Source organism: Sapajus apella, unplaced genomic scaffold (genome assembly GCF_009761245.1).
Source record: "Sapajus apella isolate SASKATOON/1434 unplaced genomic scaffold, GSC_monkey_1.0 scaffold36, whole genome shotgun sequence".
Classification (NCBI taxonomy): Eukaryota; Metazoa; Chordata; class Mammalia; order Primates; family Cebidae; genus Sapajus; species Sapajus apella.
In genome coordinates, this window is record NW_022436976.1 from 31,884,879 (window position 1) to 31,905,558 (window position 20,680).

Consider the following 20,680-nt stretch of genomic DNA (forward strand, 5'->3'; position numbering starts at 1 on the left):
CACAGTTCTGAGTGCTCTACTCATGAATCCTCTAGAGAGTAGGCACACTATTTTATAGGTCAAGATACCAAGGCAGCTTAAGCAAAGTCGCCCAGTTGGCAGGAACAGAGCTAGGATTCTGGCCTTGAAGTTAGAGGTCCAGTTTGAATCTCAGCTTGTTACTTACTAGCTCTGAGAAGTTATGCAAGTTACTTAACGCTCTGAGCCTTGATTTCCTTATCTGTAAAATGGGGATAATCATCTCCTTTTTGAGTTATTGAGAGATTAAACGAGATAACATATCTGAAAATTACTGTGCCTGGTAGATGATTAATAATAAGTTTTTTTTTTAACAGTGTCTTACTCTGTCACCCAGGTCGGAGTACAGTGGCTCCATCTTGGCACCCTGCAACCTCCACCTCCTGGGTTCAAGTGATTCTTCTGCCTCAGCCTCCCGCAATAATAACTATTCTTAAAAGAGTAAAATGACAACATTAATAATATTAACATTGTAGCAACTAAAGTAGAGCTAAAGAGAATATGTTCTCTTGCTAGCGAAAGGCTTTTCATTTTTATGTCATGTTGTAAAGGTAATTTGATTCCAATGTGAAAAATTATTTCACTCCAGCAGGAGTTCATAAGATAAAACCACATTTAACATGTAACGTAGAGCCTGAATGTTCTTCCCCACGAATGAGGCTCTTCCAGCAAATGGTATTTTTGCTGGTCAGATTACACTGGGCCGATACAAATTGGAAAAGAAAATATTGAGATCACACTGAAGCCATCCAAAATAGCCTGATATGTTTTAATCATTCTGTTATTAGCTTGCTGCATCTTATAACATTTTCTTTTGAATCAAGTCACAGCCGTGTATACTTTAGGCTGTGGCCATCATAAACAAATATGTAAAGACACAGAGTTAAAACAGATGAATAACAATGGTTATCCATTAGTTTGATGTAATCTAACACAAATGACCATTAAGAGACTTGCGAAGAAATCGGACAAACAGAATTTCACGTAGGAGCTTCTGCGTAACTGAATGCCAGCATTGCTGGTGCCTGTTGTTTGGTTTGGTCAAGGTTATGCTTTTGGGAAGCCAACCCTCCCTTATAGGTGAATCTGTTGAAAAGTGAGGCTAGTGGAAGATTTCAGGGTACAGAGAGCTAGATTTCTATAAAATATATTTGAAGATGGTAAAGCGAGTACTCTCCTCTTCTCTTCCCTGGTAAAATTAGAGATGCGTTACCATGGAAACCTACCCATCATCACCACCAGCATAGACAGGTTTAAATCTTTTGGCAAGGAGAGGATGACTGCCTCCTCCTGTTTCTAATCCCCCCTCTTCCAACTCCTCATCTCTTTCTGACAACTGGAATTCTTCCCATACTTGGTTCTAAAAACCAATTTAGTGTCTTAAGTGATCAATTCCATAAATGCAAACTGGATAAAATGAATTTCCCTAGTAGAAGGAATGCCAGCTTGAATTACGTGGTATCAGAGTGGCTGGAGAGAGACACCGTACCTTAGAAGTGTGCCTGTGGAGTGCAACTGCTCTCTCAAAGACAGTGTGCAATGAATGTGGTCTCCACGGTGGGAGCAGTGTGAAGCTGTACTTTCCTCAACAGGAAACTGGCCTGAACAGCTCGAGTGTTGCGTCATCTTCTGATGATAACAGTTTGTCCTGATTGGGTGCTGTGACCTGTATTCTGCAGCTGGGAGTTGTTTGCTTAGGTTAGAAAAATCTGAGCTAGTGATTCAGCTAGGGACACAGGTCGAAGGTAAAAGCCAGCTGGGTCTCAGGGAGAGGCAAGCCTTGAGAAGCCCTCCTGTTGGTCACCTAGAATTGAGGTATCGTCCAGATTAACTGTGGAGTTTTTCCAGAACATCACGAACTTCCTCTGGATTGTAGTTCCAAGGGCCGGATTTACCCTGCAAGAGAAATCAATCAGGCATTCCCAGATTTCCAACTTGTAAGGGACACGTAGGTCTGGAGCTTAGTTGCAAGATCTGGTCAAATGATGTCTATGTGGGTGTCGTCAGCATGACTAATTCAATGGCAGTTGCAGCTGTGAGGTGGGTGAAAAAGTGTCTACAGTGCCATCAGCAGTTAACAGGAAGGCTGGACAGAGAAGTAGGAGGAAAACTAAAGGACGTAAAGTGACACAGACTTTCAGAAAGAGAAGGGGCCTATACAATAAGGTTTTCTTCCATCATCAGACCTTCAGACTGGCCTAATCTTCCTTTCCAGCCGCACATCAAGTTCTACCCATCCTACCTCAGCCATCTCTGCCTCTCCAGTTCTACTGCCCTAGGTCTGCCCTTTTCATCCACAGCTTGGGCAGCTGTCACCCTCACACCTATCCCCAGTCCTTACCCTGCTCCCTCCAGTCCATTTTTCATCCAGGAACCAGTGAACTTTCTTCACTGCAACCTCTGCCTTCCGGCCTCAAGTGATTCTCATGCCTCAGCCTCCTGAGTAGCTGGGATTACAGGTGCATACCACCATGCCTGCCTAATTTTTGTATTTTTAGCAGAGATGGGGTTTTGCCACATGGGTCAGGCTAGTCTCGAACTCCTGGCCTCAAGTGATCTGCCTGCCTTGGCCTCCCAAAGTGCCAGGATTATAGGCGTGAGCCACCATGCCTGGCCATTGGAACCAGTGAACTTTCTTTTGTTGTTGTTGTTGTATTTTGTTTTGAGACAGAGTCTCGCTCTGTTGCCTAGGCTGGAAAGCAGTGGCACAATCTTTGCTCACTGCAGCCTTTGCCTCCTCAGCCTCCCAAAGTGCTGGGATTACAGGCATGAGCCACCGCACCTGGCCAAACCAGTGAACTTTCTAAATACAGGTATGATCATGCCTCTTTCTTGCTCCAAACCCATCAGTGACTCTCTGTTGTGTTAAGATGAAGGCCAAACCCCTTGGTCCAGAATGAGACCCCTGCAACCCCAGTGTCCCCATCCTTTATTCATGCTCTGCCCTACGATGCCTCAGTGCCTCTGCCCACCCTCTTCCCTATGCTGCAGTGATTTTTCACTCACCGTGCTCACTTGGCCAACTCCTTATCCTTCAAGGCCCAAGCAATTGCTGCCTCCTCTGAGAAGCCTACCCTTCCCCAGAGGTTGAAAAATGTGCAGCCTGAGAGCCAGGTCAGAGCTGATGCCTCACATGCTTTCATTTGCATGCTGTCTGCAGCTGCTGTTGTGCTATAACAGCAGAACTGAATTGTTGCGACAGGGATTACTTGGCACAAAGTCGAAAATATTTACTTTCCAGCCCCATACAGAAAAGGCGTGCTGACCCCTGCTCTGGAGTCCCACAGCAGTTGGGACACTGTACCAGTCTTATTTGGGTCTTCCTTATCCCTCAGCCTGTGAGTACCTTGAAGTAAGATGTGGGTCATTTTTAATTCATTTTTGTGTTTCTGGTGTTTGCACAGGGCCTAATCCAAGGTAGGGACTCAGTGCCCAGCTTGCCTCAGTCATGCCTGAACCATGTCTCAGGGTACAGGGAAGGATGAAGGACCTGAATTCCCCTTGCACCATGGGGAATTTACCTACAAGTTTTCACTTGTTTCATCTGAATAAGTAGGGTCAGCTTGATCTTTATCTATGGACAGAAGAACATCCACATACTTGATTTCATCTGCTCCCCAAGGCTTGAAATCCCTTCAGTAGCTTTAAGATGTAGTTTCTACCTTCTCAAGGGAGGTCAAGACAACTGTGTCTAAAGGGCCAGAGGCTGTGCACTTACCTCCCTCACCCTGACCAGGCTGGAATCTTTTTTCTTTTTGAGATGGGGTCTCGCTCTGTCACCAGGCTGGAGTGCAGTGGCGCGATCTCCACTCACTGCAACCTCCGCCTCCTGGGTTCGAGGGATTCTCCTGCCTCAGCTTCCCAAGTAGCTGGGACTATAGGTGATGCCACCATACCGAGCTAATTTTTTGTATTTTTAGTAGACAGGGTTTCACCATGTTGGCCAGGATGGTCTCGATTTTTTGACCTCATTATCTACCCGCATGGAACTCTTCAGAGGAAACAATCACAAGAAAGGGAGCCTGGACTGCATTTCTGCCTCACATCCCTGCATCTAGCATTTCCAGCTCCAGACCATGGGTTCCATTCCCCTTGAGCCTTCTACCCCACCAGCCCGGGCTCAGGCCTGCCTCAGATATTAGCAGCATCAGACCTTCTCATTTCTGGCCCACCCCATCAGGGGATTTAGAATTGAAATCAGAGCCTTGACCAGTGTGACCTTGGCAAAGTCAATTCCCTCTCTCTGAACATCGTCTATAAAACAAAAACAGGCCAGACACGGTGGCTCATGCCTGTAATCCCAGCACTTTGGGAGGCCAAGGCAGGCTGATCACTTGAGGTCTGGAGTTCAAGACCAGCCTGGCCAACATGGCGAAACCCTATTTCTACTAAAAATACCAAAACTAGCCAGGTGTGGTATGCACCTATAATCCCAGCTACTTGAGAGGCTGAGGCCAGAAGAATCACTTGAACCTGGGAGGTGGAGGTTGCAGTGAGCCAAGATCACCCCACTGCACTCCAGCCTTAAACAGAGTGAGAGTCTGTCTCAAAAAAACCGCCCCCCAAAAAAAACAACAGTCTCTGTCTCTCAGCTTGAAACCAGACCAGGACTGGGCCATTATCTGAGTTCAAAAGGCAGCCAGGAGGATGCAGCTGCAGTCCAAATGCTAGGGACTTTTGCGTGCATTATTTCATCCCCTGTGAGGTGGGACCAACATTCCCATTTTGCAGAAGAGGAAACTGAAGAAACTCCAAAAAGTAAAAGGACTTACATGGCTGGTAAATGACTGGGTGATGATTTGAATCCAGTTCTGCTTGATGCAAAGCCTTCTTTTTGACCATGCCCTCCCTCCCTGGGCCCCTTTGCCCTCCCTGGGCCCCCTGCCCCCAGGTCACCACCTTGTAGAGGATCCTGCCCTCCTGGATTATGTAGAGCCTTTCCGGCAGTGCTGCGTAGAGCTCGCTGCTCTGGTTCTGCATCGTGTCCACCACCACAGGGCACTGGGGGCTCCTGGCCAGCAGCAGATGGGCTGCCTGCAGGCGGTCCTGAAGGTTCTGGTGATTCCTGATGTCCACGTTGTTCTTAAAAGCCCAGCCATCTACAAGAGAAAGGCCAGGCACCAAGTTCCATTGACATGGCACACGCTTTCTGCAGACTAAATGGCCCCTCACTTTTAACTGAGGTTCTCAGAGGAGCCCTTGGCAATGATTGGCCTAGTTTCCTATTATGGTTGAATATGCAAGGTCACATTGGGAATTAGTGATTGATCTAAAAGTGAAGCCCAGGGCTCTTGGCTGCCAGGCCCCCTGCTCTTCAATGTGAAATAGTCCAGTAAACCAGCACTCCTTGATCTTGAATTTGCATGCATCATTTGGGGACGTTGGTAAAGTAAGATTCTGATTCAGTCTGTCGAAGGTGGGGCTGAGAATCCAGCTAACTTCCAGGAGGCCAAGACTGCTGGTGCCTGGACCACACTTGAAGAGGCAAGGTTCTAGATCAGTAGTTCTCTAAGTGTGTGTCCCCAGACCAGCAGCATCAGCATCACCTGGAAGCTTGTTAAGTAGTGAAAACCCTAGGCCTCAGCCTAGATGGACTAGGAATGGGACCCAGACGTGTTTTAACAGCCTTCCAGATGATTCTAATTCATATCAACTTTAAGTACTACTCTCCAGAGTCTAAACAATTTTCTTCTCCTAATTCTTCACCACAGTGTTCTTTCAAAAATGCAAATCTGGGCCGGGTGCAGTGGCTCACGCCTGTAATTCCAGCATTTTGGGAGGCTGAGGCGGGCAGATCATCTGAAGTCAGGAGTTCGAGACCACTCTGGCCAACATGGTGAAACCTCATCTCTACTAAAAATACAAAAATTAGCTGGGCGTGGTTGTGCACACCTGTAATCTCAGCCACTTGAGAGACTCAGGCAGGTGAATCACTTGAACCCGGGAGGCAGAGGTTGCAGTGAGCCAGGACTACACCATTGCACTCCAACCTAGGTGACAAAAGCAAACTTATGTCTTAAAAAAAAAAAAAAAAGCACATCTGAGCATGTCACTCTCCTGCCTAATCTTTGATCTTTCTGTGGCTACTGCCCTCAGGACAAATCTCAAGCTCCTCTGTGTCGTCCCCCAGGCTCTCAGTGACCTGGCTCCTCCCCATCACTCCAGCTTTTTGCTCCAGCCAGATGGGTGAAATATTCGGATTCCTTGACCCACCCACCTGCAGAGTAAGCAGAGTGGGGCCTTCTTTTTTCTTAATTCAGATACTACTACCTCTGCTACTGCAGCTGATGTTGCATGAGCTCTGCTGACAGCCGCAAGATCAGCTACTCAGGGTGCGCTCATAGCCAAGTGCAATAGCTAGCCTGGCAATTACCCTTGTTCCCATGCACTCCTAAGCAGTCTCCCTGCCTTCTAATCATACTACCCTCCAACCCATCATCCTGCCTGTCCTTGAGAGACGCACAATGGGCCCACAAGTTGAAAAAAATAACCATAAACTGCTGGTGGCCTTGCCCCTCTACTTGCCCCAAGGTCATGTGGACTTTGAAGCACTGCAGAGGTGAAGCCAATAGAGCTAGAATTCACACTCAGGTCTGAAATTCTAAAGTTTGTGTTCTTTCCACCACACTTCATGCCTCCCCATATTCCACCTGGACAAATGTGGTATGTGGAGACAAGGAGGCCAACTGATTTGGGACACAGACCCCAGATCCCCTAGGATTGGTGGACACTGGCTATGTTTTATTTCTGAGGTTCAGGCCATACCTACTTCTGTCTGACAAAAACAAAGACCCTTGGGAAGGAGATGGGGAGGAGGAAGAACTGTCTGCATTAGCAGTGGTAAATCACAGAGCAGAAAAACTAGTATGTCGGGACAGGTACAGGAAGCCTTTCCTCAGTGGCTTGAGGTGGGGAGCTCTGGGTTCTGGAAAGGGTTAAATTTGCCCTGTCTGACTCTAGGAAAAATGCGTCAAGGGATAGGTATCAGGACCGGGAAACAATTTCTATGATGATCCAACTCCTCTTGTGGCAGTTTGCAATTTGTTCTTTTAAAGATTAAAGCTATATCCTTTAGGACCTTGTTACTCAAAGTGTGGCCCTGGACCAGTAGCCTTACCTCACCTAGGCTCCATTCCAGCCTGGCCCTCCTGAGCCAAAATCTGCATTTTCATAAGATCTCCAGGTGATCAGAGTGCACATTAAAGTTTGAGAAGTGCTGCCCCAAGACAATTAATTTAGCTTTGGCTGAACTTCACCTGTCAGCTGTGATGACATCAAGGTATTGTCTCTTCACTGCCACGGAGACTACAAACACCTATGCCACTCACTGCCCAAGGTTTCTTTCTTTAACTGATGGCTGCTGCTCTCACAAAGGAATATTTAACAAAGAGCTATATTGTGCTTATGTTTGCTGTGCTGGTCCCCAGGCTATTTTTTTTAAGTTTTATTATGGAAATTTCCATATATACGTGTTACGTTTTGGATATAGTTTGGTTGTTCCCACTGAAATTCATGTTGAAATTTGATCCCCCATGTGGCAGTGTTGAGAGATGGAGCCTAGTGGAAGGTGTTTGGGTCATGGGGGGCAGATCCCTCCTATAAGGCTTGGTGCTGTTCTCGAGTTCTCACTCTTGCAAGTCTGAATTAATTGTTGCAGGAATGGATTCATTTCTGTGAGAGTGGTTGTTATAAAGTCAAGAACCCCCTCAGGTTTTTGCCTCTTCTTCGCAAGTGTTGACCTCCCCTTTGATCTTCTCCACCATGTCAGGATACAGCACAAAAGCCCTTGCCAGAAGCCAGGGCCATGCCCTTAAACTTCTGTCTGCAGAGCCATGGGTTAAATAAGTATATTTTCTTTATAAATTATACCATTTAAGGCATTCTTTTATTGCAACACAAAACAGAGTAAGACAATACATGAAGGTAGAGAGAATGGTATGATGGACTTCCATTTACCTATTACCTTGTGCTAATATTTTAAGTTGCCCCAAAGTCTTAATGAGGACAGAAGCTGCCAGTTAAATGAACACAATAATAAGTTGAAAGCAGTCCTTAAACCTTTAGGTGTATATAGATCAAGATGTAATGGGTCTGGGTGGGGCCGTGGAATATGCATTTTTAATAAGCAGTCCAGGTGGTTCTAAACCAGGCATCTAGGGACCACACTGGGAAGAGCACTGATGGTCCAACTTGGCTCAGAATTAATTAGTAGTAATCTCTGTGCTTATAACACACAGACAAACCAGGAAAGTTTATATTGGTCTAAACACTTACTCATTCACCCAACTTTTACTGAGCTCTGACTGTGTGACATGGACTCTGCTGGGTGCTGGGTGACAGAAATGAGTCAGACAGCTTCTCTCCCATCTTGTAGGGAGATGAATGAGCACATGACTCTTGTTCCTCTTGGCCACACCAGGCTTCTTGTCTTTATTCAATCTCTAGATTTAAGATTTGGGCCAAACTCATGGATTCAAGCCCCATGGAGATCAGGGAGATGGAGGGGTGTCTGACCCTTTTATAAAGTTCAGTGGGCTTCTACAACTTCTAGACCAAGGTGTAGAAGTTTCAGGGAGGGACGTGTCTGCCCTTTATAAGGAAGAACTTTCTCATGAACAGAGCTGTCCAGCAAAGGAACAGGATTTCCTGTGAAGTAATGAAGATGGGTGACCACCAGTTAGGGGCTGTAGAAAGGATTTTCTCCCAGGTAAAAGTTGGCCTAAAGTAGTGGTTCTCTAAGTGTGCTCCCAAGACCAGAAGAATCTGTGTCACCTGGAACTTGTGAGAAATGTACCTTCTGGGGCCCCCTATCCCAGATGGACTCAACCCTGGGGTGTGGTCCAGCAGTCTGTTTTAACAAGCACCCCAGGTGGTCCTGATGCTTACCAAAGCTTCGGAACTACTGACGGTGGTGAACTGTAATGTCCCTTGGAGTCTTAGGATGTATTTTATAAGCAGCCATATAGGTCAGGCACAGTGGCTCACATCTTTAATCCCAGTACTTTGGGAGGCCGATGTGAGCAGATTGCTTGAACCTAGGAGTTCGAGACCAGCCTGAGTAACATGGTGAAACTCTGTCTCTATAAAAAATACAAAAAAACTAGCTGGGCATGGTGACATGTGCGTGCAGTCCCAGCTACTTGGGAGGCTGAGGCAAGAGGATCAATTTAGCCCAGGAGGTTGAGGCTGCAGTGAGCCATGTGAGTGCTACTGCACTCCAGCCCCAGCCCAGGCAACAGAACGAGACCTTGTCTCAAAAAAAAAAAAAAAGAAAAAGAAAAAAAAAAGAAAATTGCCATATGGCCATGATTTCACCTGTCACATTTTGAATGGGTCTAAACTCCTCGTAAATGTGTTCAAATCAGTTCCTCTCCCTTGACTTCCCTATTTATCTGATCAAAATGTTAGAGTCCTCTCCCAGCCAGACTCTGTCACTCCAGGTGTTCTGCTCTCTGTAGCCTGATTGAAAGCACAGACTGTGAGGTTAGCCTAGCGCAGGGCCTGAGAGTGGTGGGCGCGCAGTGAATAGCGGCTCTTCCCCTCCCTCCTCCTCTTCCTCCCTCCACCTCCCAACCTTGAGATGGTGCCTGGGGGAAAGGGAGAGAGAAAAGAGACAGCGGGAAGAGGTGGAAGAGGCAGAGAATCTTCCTGTACCTGATGCATGTGCTTCTTCAATGTAAATGATGAGAAAATCTGCTACAGAACTAAAGTCTTCAGTAAGTCTCTTGAATTGGTCAAATTTGAACATAAATGAAGGTCAGGTACAACTTCCAAAATTCAGCACCAGGGGCCTGTTGCCTGAAACAGAAAGAATCATCACAAACTGAGACTCTACACACAGCTTTCTTTTATAAGCACCACTTTCACTCCTACTTTCAATTCTGCTATTTTTATGCGCCCCGCCCCCCACCCCAGGAAGGGTCCTAGGCACTGGGGTTCAAAGTCTAGAGAGCATGACTTAGCAGAGGCTGCTAAATGAGAGGTTTTCGTCAGGTGGTTTCAGCAGACCACCTGCAGTTGCTGCATGTCAGGCTCCTTAAATGTGGTAAGAGGAGCTCCTTTCATGCGGTTTATGAGGCAGGCATGCATCCATTCTCTCATGTGATGGGATTAGTAATACTGCAGGGTTGCTCATTTTTCTCCATTTTATAGGCAAAGAAACTGAGTTTTACACACTTGCTCCAGGTCACACAGCAGGTCAGTGAGGAGTTAAAATGAACATTCTGGTTTCTGGACTCTCAATTTAGTGCTCTTTCTATTCGTAACACTTCAGTTTCCTCGTCCACAAGAGGGCATAATAATACTTTATAGCACTGTTATGAGGAGTAAATAAATTAAGAGAGCTAAGGGCTTCATCTGGTGCCTGGCCTGTAGCAGGTGCTGAGCTGTTGCTGTGAGCTTTTATCTCCTCCCTGAGCTGTGAAGCTGGGAGGCACCGAAGGCAGTTCCACACAGAAAGTGACGGGTTGGAGAAGGAACTGCTGCGTAATTTGCTGGGCCTGCTGCCAAATGAAAATGCAGGGCTCCTTGTCCAAAAAGTGGGGGAAAGTGCCATAAAATTCATTAAAATATAAAGACCTTTCCTTCTTTTTTTTTGAGACAAGAGTCTCGCTCTGTTGCCCAGGATGGAATGCAGTGGCGCAATCTCAGCTCACTACAACCTCCACCTCCTGGGTTCAAGTGATTTTCCTGCCTCAGACTCTTGAGTAGCTGGGACTCTAGATGCGTGCCACCACACCTGGCTAATTTTTGTATTTTTAGTAGAGATGGGGTTTCACCATGTTGGCCAGGTTGGTCTCGGACTCCTGACTTCAGGTGATCCACCTGCTTTGGCCTCCCAAAGTGCTAGGATTACAGGCCTGAGCCACTATGTCCAGCCTAAAATACAAAGACGTTTCTAATTTTCTATGGTCCCTCTCTTTTAGTTGCTATTTAATGTCATACTCCCCTGATACAGGGATCTTCATAGAGAGTGAGAGCAGATCCTCACAGCTACCCAGAACCCCAGAGACTGAGTGTGCGTGCACCTCCCCTCTCCCTCCAGCCACCAGACCAACATGCCATGCCCCACCCAAAATCACAGAAGTTGAGCCAGACACAGCCCCTTCCCACCTGGCCACCACCCCAACCCACAGGGTATTGCAACCTCTGTGAGGGACATACTAGGTACCTTGATGAGGGAAGGGGTGGACAAGAGGCTCCCCCCACCCTCGGTCACTGTAAGCCCAGGATGGGGACAGCTGCCATGAGACACTGGGGGATGCGACACCTGACCCCCACCTTCCTCACCTGACCCCCACCTTCCTCACTTCTGTATCCAGGCCCACTCTAGGGTCAGGAGATGGCCGCAGTCTCTGGGTGGGAGCAGGAAGGAGCACCTGGGGATGGGAGAGTGGGCCTTGGAGAACATGTCCTGGTAGGGCAGGGAGGCTGTGGAAGGCAGGAGCCTGTGCAAACAGAGCCTCCAAGTCCTCTGGGCATGCTCCATTGTCACATGGGGTTTCGCTTACAAAATGCAGATTCAAAGATAAAATTTTGAAGAATTTCAAGACATACTTTGCAACTCTGATGTACTAAAAACAGCAACAACAAAAATTCAAGACAGCTGCTGCAGAACATTAAACCCCAAGGACAAGGCCCTTTGGAGTGTGGGCCCCTGTCTGATTCACCGGTTTCGTGTCCATGAAGCCAGCCTTGGGTGGAAGGCCTCTGTAACTCCCCATCCTAGACTGAGGACAACTCTGGGGAGCAGCCAGCCACTGTGGTTTCTTACAGCCAGAGCTGACAATGTCAAGCCCTTACCATATATCTATTGGAGCGTGGCTGGTCTTGCACTGTGACATGGCCTGTTTAAGTGTCCACATGCTCCCCAGCCCCCCACTTGTTCCTCATTCATCCTCATATCTCCAACATGTAGCACACTCTCATTTTATCTAGAAGTATTTATTCAGCACTTAAAATATGCAAGTCTCCCTGCCACACACTGGGGATTCCACAGAGAATGAGACCAGCAGCTCTCCGGCTGTGTGCAGTTTGAAGTCTGCTTAATGGGGAGACAGGCAAAAAAAGTAAGTCAATGCATAAATGAGGACGTTTCCAATTATGATCAGTGTTAGGAGACAGACTAGAAAGGAGTGACCTACTTTAGACAGGTGGGGCAGAGAGGAGCTGCCATTTAACCTGAGAAATGAAGGACAGGCGGCCAGGTGTGGTGGCTCATGCCTGTAATCCCAGTGCTTTGGGAGGCCAAGGTGGGCAGATCATGAGGTCAGGGAGTCCCCAGGGAGTGACAGAATTTGGTGTGTTCAAGGCCCCACAAAACCACTGACATGGGAAGCAACAAGAGAGGGGTTAGAGAATTAGGGACGGGCCAGAGCAGGTAGGCTCTCATAAGCCTTTGTAAAGAATCTGGATTTTATTCTAGGTATGTGGGCTATCATGGGGATAGAAAGCAAGGGTGGTCAACATTGTTGCATATCTGCTTTCTTTGTTTTCTTTTTTAAGAGACAAGATCTTGTTATGTTGCCCAGGCTGGAGTGCAGTGGCTATTCACAGGTACCATCATAATACGCGACAGCCTTGAACTTCCAGGCTCAAGTGATCCTCCTGCTGCAGCCTTCTTAGTAGCTGGAACTACAGGCACGCTTGATCACATCCGACTCATTTCTTGCAGTTTTGGCTGCTCAGCTCCTAACTCTCCTTCCTACTTAGAATTCCCTATTTTGTAGTCTACTTATGAAACAGTGTGCCCAGCCTTGCTCTAGGGAAGACAGAAGGGCCAGGTTCACACTTTACCCCGGCAGCCAGGGCTCAGGCAGTGACCCCAGCTGGGCTAATTATACCCTTCCACATAGATCTTTGATTCTGGGAGTCATTGAGATGGTAGAATTCATCCACAGACCAGTGTGGTGCCCCGTAAGGGATGGTGATGGGTTCCCATGGCAACCACAATGACAGCAGCATCCAAACCCAACTATTGATGCTAAAAGACAGTCCAATTAAGACCAGCTGGTATTGATTCTAGAAAGCACTCAACATCTTTCCAGTATGTTCCTTTATGTACATATGTGTATGTGACCAAGAAAACCAGAGGAAACTTCTGTTGCTTACAAGCCAGAGCCCTGACTGCTACAGTATAGCTATGTAATGACAGATTTACACTTGAAGATCACTCTGACTGCTCTGTGGAGAAAGGACTAAGAGTGAGAAGGAAAGTGAGGGATAAGCAGTTGGGGGCATTGGAGAAGTCTACATGAAAGACAATGGGCCTGGATGCAGTAGCTCATGCCTGTAATCCCAGCACTTTGAGAGGCCGAGGCAGGAGGATCGCATGAGCCCATGAGTTTGAGACCACTCTGGGCAACATAGCAAGACTTCACCTGCACACACACACATACACACACACACACACACACACACACACACAAATTAGCTGGTCCTGGTAGTGTGTGCCTGTAGTCCCAGCTGCTCGGGAGGCTGAGGCCAGAGGATCCCTTAAGCCCAAGAGGTTGAGGCTGTAGTCAGCTGTGATTGTGCCACTGCACTCCAGCCTGTGTGACAGAATGAGACTGTGTCTCTACGAGAGAGAGAGGGAGAGGGAGAGAGAGAGCGGGGGAGAATGAGAGCCTGGGCATGCTAATGTAGGCCAATAGAGCTGGGGAGAAGGTGGAATTGATGGGGCTTGCTGATAGACGGGGAGCAGAGGGCATCTTAACTTGCTTATTTGGTTTATTTGGTTAACTATACCCCCTCTGTGTTCTGCTATTCTGCAAAGAATTTAAAGCTCCTTACACCTATATTAAAACATTAAATATACTTTTTTTTTATTTTTTACTTTTTTCAGGCCAGCGTGCAAAGGTGCGATCTCAGCTCACTGCAACCTCCGCCTCCCAAGTTCAAGCAATTCCCCTGCCTCAGCCTCCCAAGTAGCTGGGATTACAGGTGCATACCACCACACCCAGCTAATTTTTGTGTTTTCAGTAGAGATGGGGTTTCATCATGTTGGCCAGGCTGGTCTCGAGCTCCTGACCTCAGGTGATCTGCCCGCCTTGACCTCCCAAAGTACTGGGATTACAGGTGTGAGCTACCATGCCTGGCCAGATTTTGTTTTAATCATGCCCCTCTGGGAGGCATACAACAGGAGGGGAAAATGGAATACACACAGGCCATAGATCCCATGCATTTGTTGTAACTGAGCTATATTTTGACTCTGAGTTTCCTGGTGTCCAAGTAAAAGAAGAAACAAAATTGGTTTATATTCCTTATATAGAGCAAGGCTGGGCGCACTGTTTCATAAACAGAACACAAAAAAGAGAATTCTAAGTAGGAAGGAGCGTTAGGAGCTGGGCAGCCAAAACTGCAAAAAATGAGTCAGATATAGACAAGTGTGTCTATAGTTCCAGCTACTTAGAAGACTGAGGCAGGAGGATCGCTTAAGCCCAGAAGTTCAAGACTGTATTATATTATGATAGCATCTGTGAATAGCTGCGGTACTCCAGCCTGGGCAACATAACAAGATCTTGTCTCTTAAAAAAAAAAAAAAAAAAAAAAAAAAAAAAGAAAGAAAATATGCAACTATTGATTTATATAGCCCCAGTCTCTGCTGGTTGACTGCACTATGATTCCTCACCCATGTGATAAGGAGGCCCAGGCTTCAGGAGGGCAGCTCAGAGGTCAACTGTGGCCAAGTGGCCAGTCACTGGCCTCCTATGACCCCAGAGAGTCACTCTGTCACTCTTTAGGTAGGAACCCAAAAAGCCTGGGCCACATAGCAAGACTCCGTCACTTAAAAAAAAATTACCCAGTCGTGGTGACACATGTCTAGTCCCAGCTACTTGGGAGGCTGAGGCGGGAAGGCCGCTTAAGCCCAGGAATGAGATTGCTGTGATCTATGATCGTGCCAGTGCACTCCAGCCTGGGCAACAGCATGAGACTCCATCTCAATAAAAATAAAAACTAAAAATAAAAAATAAATAACCCAAAAGACTTATGGTTGTGTTCAACTCTAAGTATCAGCTGTATGAAATTTTGTTTTTAATTGGGAAAAAATTCAACATCCACTGATTCAGACCCTGGAAGACACAGAGCCATTTGTTTAATTATTTGTCGTGTGGTTGGGTACAGTGGTCAATATTGAGGGCAAAGTTTAAACTCAGTTCTCTGCTTTCCTCAGCAGCAGAGAGATAAAGGATGAGTACATGGGGGCTGACGCCCCGCCCATGTCCACAGACCACAGTGCAGAGAACACCATTTCAAGAATCCAGGCCAGGCGCAGTGGCTCATGCCTATAATCCCAGCACTCTGGGAGGCCGAGGTGGGTGGATCATGAGGTCAGGCATTCGAGATCAGCCTAGCCAACATAGTGAAACCCTGTCTCTACTAAAAATACAAAAAATTAGCCGGGTGTGGTAGCGAGCACCTGTAATCCCAGCTACTCGGGAGACTGAGGCAGGAGAATTGCTGGAACCTGGGAGGAGGAGGTTGCAGTGAGCCAAGATCACACCACTGCACTCCAGCCTGGGCAACAGTGTGAGACTCTATCTCAAAAAAAAAAAAAAAAAGAATCTAGTGAAGACTATCAAGTCCAACTCCTTTGTATACATGGGAAAACAGTCCGAGTCAGTAACCCCCGCATCAGGATCTCTTAGCAGAGAAATCCTGTTTATTGTTACTGGACAACACTTGGAAAAATGTTAAAAGATTTCAAACAGGGGCTGAAATAAAAGCAATTTCAGATTAACTCTTGTTATCCAGAAAGTAAATCATCCAGAACTTGCCTTCTGCCACACCATGCCAGTTACTGATATTTCGCTCTGCGTGTGTCCAAGAGTGTGTGTATATTGTGTGTGTGCGTGTGTGTGGACACACCGAGGACTGGAGGTGGCTGAGAGTCTCCCTGAGCTCCTGCTGTCTCATCCAGTAACAGCAAGTGCACGAGCTGAGAGTCAGAAGGCACGCATTCTAGTTCTGGCTCTTCTAAGAACTCCCTGTGTGACTCTAAGCAAGTCATTCACCTCTCTGGGCCTTTGCATTCGAAAAATGAAGCAGCTGCTTTAGATTATCAGTAAAGATTCTTCAGGTCTCTCTGTCTCTGTCTCTGAGTTCAGATTTTATACCCAAAGCATACAACAGAGCTTTTTGGTGGCCTGGTGGGTTTCCAAAGTATTACAACATGTATTTTCTTTTCTTTCTTTTTATTTTTTGAGACAGAATCTTGCTTTGTTGCCTAGGCTGGAGTGTAGTGGCGTGATCTTGGCTCACTGCAACCTCCACCTGGCAGGTTCAAGCAAATCTCCTTCCTCAGCATCCCAAGTAGCTGGGATTACAGGCGCACACCATGACACCCAGCTAATTTTTGTATTTTCAGTAGAGACAGGATTTCATCAGATTGGCCAGGCTGGTCTTGAACCCCTGACCTCAAGTGATTGACTGGCCTCGGCCTCCCAAAATGCTGGGATTACAGGCGTGAGCCACTGCACCCAGTCAATATATTTCTAATAAGAAGAACTGGTCATGTTTACTTCCCACTTAGAAACTCTTCCAGAACTCACCAGGATAAAGTCAACCTGCAGCTACAACACACGAGGCCCCATAAGCTCCGGTTCCTGATCATGCCTTCTGCCTCATCCTTCACCCCTTCCTGCCTCTGGGACCCCAATTCTGCCAAACTGAATGATGCTCTTCCACATCTCAGACCTTTGTTGCTCCTCCCTTCTGCCCTGCCCTGCTCCCCATATACCCCTTCCTCACCCACTCCAAGGTTTCACTGCCCCTAGACAATGAGCTTACCAACTTCTCCTCCAGGAAGCTTTCCCTCGGCCACCTCCTTACCCTACTCTTGACAGGGCTCCTTCCCCAATGCCCTCTGCTTCCTTGACACAACACCATCTCTCACTCAGGGTTAAGAGGCTTTCCAGGGCAGAGGCCTATGCTGTTTATTTCTGTATTGTTAGTACCTATGATTTCAGGGGACTTTAGGTTAATGTGTTGAAAGTCAACTCTATTTTGTAACTAGATTTTTCTTTTGCTTCAGTTTCCTCCTCTTGCCATTAAAAATCATTTATTTATTTATTTATTTTTGAGACAGTGTCTTTCTCTGTCACCTAGGCTGGAATGCACAGGTGTGAACATGGCTCACTGCATCCTCAACTCCTGGGCTCCAGTAACCCCAGTCAGCCTCCTGAGTAGCTGGGACAGGTGCACACCAGCTCACCCCAATAATTTTTAAATATTTTGCAGGGACAGGGCTCCACTATGTTGCACAGGCTGTTCTTGAACTGCTGGGCTCAAGCAATCCTCCCACTTGGCTGCTCACAGTGCAGGGTTTGCAGGCGTGGCCTCTGCACCTGGTCACTCTTAATATTTTATAGTCTCAGCTGCAGCAGCAGGGAGCAGAAACAAATTGAACAGTCTATTTTATTTTATTTCAAGACAGGGTCTTGCTCTGTCACCCAGGCTAGAGTGCAGTGGTGTGATCTCAGCTCACTGCAACCTCCGCCTCCTGGGTTCAAGTGATGAGATTACAGACGCCTGCCACCATGCCCGGCTGATTTTTGTATTTTTAATAGAGATGGGGTTTCACCATGTTAGCCAGGTTGGTCTCAAACTCCTGACCTCAAGTGATCCAACCGCCTTGGCCTCCCAAAGTGTTGGAATTACAGGTGTGAGCCACTGTGCCTGGCCCAAATTGAACAGTCTTTAAAATGTAAACCGGCTCCCTGAAAGTGGACAGTTAGGTGATGCAAGTACATTCCGTGAACTGGCCATGAGGCAAGCTGGCTTTCAGGGAACTGATCTGCAGATGATTGGCATTCAGCAATTTGGCCTGATTCTGTTACAGTGCTTGGCTCATGGGCATGTGATAAGTTAGTTATTACCATTGCTCTTATTACCAGAGGAATTAGTTGAATAAACTGAGGTCATTTGTGCACTGTGGTTTAAAATTATGAATGAACAACAACGAAAAAGAAGCTCCTGCCTTCCCCTCTGAAACACTCTTCCCTTTTTCCTTGCCAAGCTACAAAAATGTTACTCATTCTTCAAGGCCTAGATCCAGAGCCACCTCCTACAGGAAACCTTCCAAGTCCTGCAGGCAAAAGTTCTGTTTTTTTACAGCCTCCTCCATTTCACTTCTATGGAATTGTAAACTCCTCACGTGCACACGCTCATAGGCACATGAAATTCCAGGAGGAGGATATAGTATTCAGGTTTCCCAAACTACTTTGACCGGGGAACACTACATAGTAAAGCATATCTGTGGAATTTAGGTTTTAAAGAACACGCTTTGAAGAGCTCAGGATAGGCTGGGCACAGTGGCTCATGCCTGTAATCCCAGCATTTTGGAGGGCCAATGTTGGTGGATCACTTGAGTCTAGGAGTTCAAGACCAGCCTGGGCAACATGGTGAAACCCCCACCTCTACAAAAATTACAAAAACTAGCTGAATATTGTGGTATGCACTTGTAGTCCCAGGTACTAGGGAGGCTAAGGTGGGAGGATGGCTGGGAAGTCAAGGGTGCACCACTACACTCCAGTCTGGGCAACAGAGTGAGACCCTGTCTCAAAAAAAAATTTTTTTTTTTACAAAGTAAAAGAAGAACAAGAAAAGCAAGGGATAAACCAACTGCCTCAGGTGCCTTCTCTACCTGCTGCATCTAGGCCCTGGGCCAAGCATGCTGAGGAATCCAGAGATAAATCAGACACACGCCCTTTCCTGAGGCTCCCCATTGGGCAAGGAAATAAGACTTGTGCTTAGGTAGCCAGGTGCTAGGCAGAAAGCAGCAGTGTCCAAGGAGAGGCGAAGACAGAGAGCCATGAGCCGAAGGGAGAGAGCGCATGCCTAGCTGTAGGGAGCTGAGGTGGCTTCACGGAGGAGGCGGCAGCAAGAGAGCTGGACCTGCGTGAATGAGGGGGATTTGGACTGTTGGCGATGGAGTGGGGAAAGGCATTCCTGACCAGCCAACGAAACCAGCAAAGGCAAAGACAAGGGAAGGTACAAGAGATGTGCAAGGCCCAACAGTTTGTCCAGAAGAAATGAGTGTGAGGAAGCTTGGAGGTAGTATTGGGAGGAAAAGCTGGAGCCTGACCAGGGAGGACCCGTCCAAGGCTGAGCCTGGGCTTCATCCTAAATGCAGAGGGAGCTGCTGAAAGTGGTTGAGCTGGGATGTACTCACAGAAGAGTGATCCCGCAGCCATTCACAAGCTGGGCTGGCTGAGTGGGCAAGTTGGGGAGATGGGAGTTCTGGCAGGAAGAGAAGCTGGAAGGACAAAAAAGAGAAAACTGAGTGGAGAGGCACAGAACTCAAGTAGATGAAACTGGTTTGCCTGGACTGGGGAGTGGGTGGAGTTAGAGAGAGAACGAGAGATCTTTAACAAGTATTTACTGAGCAGCTTCCATGTGCCAGCATCAGGTATGGATGGAATCGTGGGTTAGAGCAATGGTCTCGACCTGCATTGAGTTTGCAGGCTAGTGAGGGAAACAGAATCCCAGCCAGCTTACATAATTATAAACTGTGACACGTGTAATAAAGAAAAGTTCAGGATGCTAAACAGGCAGATGAGAGGGGGTAGCCTAGTCTGGGGGAATTGGGCTTGGCTTCTCGAAAGAAGTGTGATTGAGCAGCAGTCTGAAGATTGAACAGAAGTTAACTAGGCAGAGAGGTGGGCAAAGAGCAGCCCAGGCAGATCAGCCTGTGCAGTAAGAGCAGGGTTCCAGGGGCTGAAATGTCCCTGGTTCGTGATGTGAGTGCCTGGGAAGGCGGTAATGTTACGTAGAGAAACAGAATCGACAAGAAGTCCTAGTCTCAGGAAGAGGACAAGTTCCACAAGGAGCAGCAAGAGTATTAGGAGAATTCAGGACTTTCCAACCCATCTCCTCATCCCCCTCTATCCATGCTATTTCAAGCACCCCGCAAGTGGGTAGAAGCCTCCTGACCTTGCATAAAGTCCCAAATGTTGCACCTCTGTCCTGAGAGGTGGACCACTGGGCAGTTTGGGGCCAGACCCCCTAGCTCAGCTGTGTCCTCTAGTCGCTGCCAACGGACCTTCAGGACGAACCAGAAATACTGGGTGCTGAAAAAGGTCGGGATCCAGTTGTCGTGGCTGAAGTTTGGGTTCCTGGTCATACCCGTCTTGTCGCCCATGGCTAGTATGTTCTTCTTGACTCTGTCTGGAAACAATGTCAGAAGCAGTTTGCCCACAGCCACATGCACAGCCACCTCCAAGAGCACCCAGAGCCTCTTCAGCCACAGCCCTGGCCCAGGCAGCCCCATCTCGGCACAGCCAGAGTAAGCTCTGAGACCTACGGCAGAGAGGCTGCAGCCAGGCGACGCTGGGCGGAGCTGAATGAAGGTACAGGGTAGGGGCAGCCAACCCGGGCCAGGGGAAGGAGTCAGGTCAGAAGATGTTTGCCTTTCTGTCATGAGACAGAAAATTCCTAACCAGGTGCACAAAGGTCTGTTCTAATCATGATCATTTCCCATTGTTTGCCTTAACTTTAGAGAGATTCTTGGATTGGTAGATTCCACATCTTAAATTCTCCCTCTGATTAATGTTTAAAAAACAAATACTTAAAAAGACCACACTTAAAGAGACCCTGTTAGAGGCTCTCCTGCAAGCCAGTAGGCTTGCATGTTAACAAAGTCTTCTTTTACTAATGAAAGATG

At 47.3% G+C, this 20,680-nt stretch overlaps 1 protein-coding gene across 4 annotated transcripts; it reads right to left on the minus strand.

The window, feature by feature from the left end:
- Nucleotides 1-768: 768 nt before the first annotated feature.
- Nucleotides 769-20,347, minus strand: DIO1 (iodothyronine deiodinase 1). 4 transcript variants are annotated; one of them, XM_032296919.1, is made up of 5 exons: nucleotides 19,951-20,338; nucleotides 9,673-9,816; nucleotides 4,918-5,117; nucleotides 3,540-3,592; nucleotides 769-1,914 (listed from the first exon to the last, which is right to left on the minus strand). In XM_032296919.1, exons 1-5 carry the CDS (start codon nucleotides 20,285-20,287, stop codon nucleotides 1,782-1,784), a joined length of 867 nt encoding a protein of 288 aa, XP_032152810.1. In that variant the 5' UTR covers nucleotides 20,288-20,338; the 3' UTR covers nucleotides 769-1,781. The 4 variants fall into 4 exon arrangements, with proteins under 4 accessions (XP_032152810.1, XP_032152811.1, XP_032152812.1 ...); XM_032296920.1 differs by lacking the exon at nucleotides 3,540-3,592; XM_032296921.1 differs by lacking the exon at nucleotides 3,540-3,592 and having other exon boundaries at nucleotides 20,143-20,336.
- Nucleotides 20,348-20,680: the final 333 nt, after the last annotated feature.

Excerpts from the sequence above, each read along its gene's own strand:
- DIO1 (XM_032296922.1), bottom strand. The coding sequence starts at position 20,287 with ATGGGGCTGCCTGGGCCAGGGCTGTGGCTGAAGAGGCTCTGGGTGCTC. Across the intron at positions 19,274-19,950 it reads CATTTGGGACTTTATGCAAG|CTTCTCTTCCTGCCAGAACT; the intron begins GTCAGGAGGCTT and ends TTGTCCTTCCAG.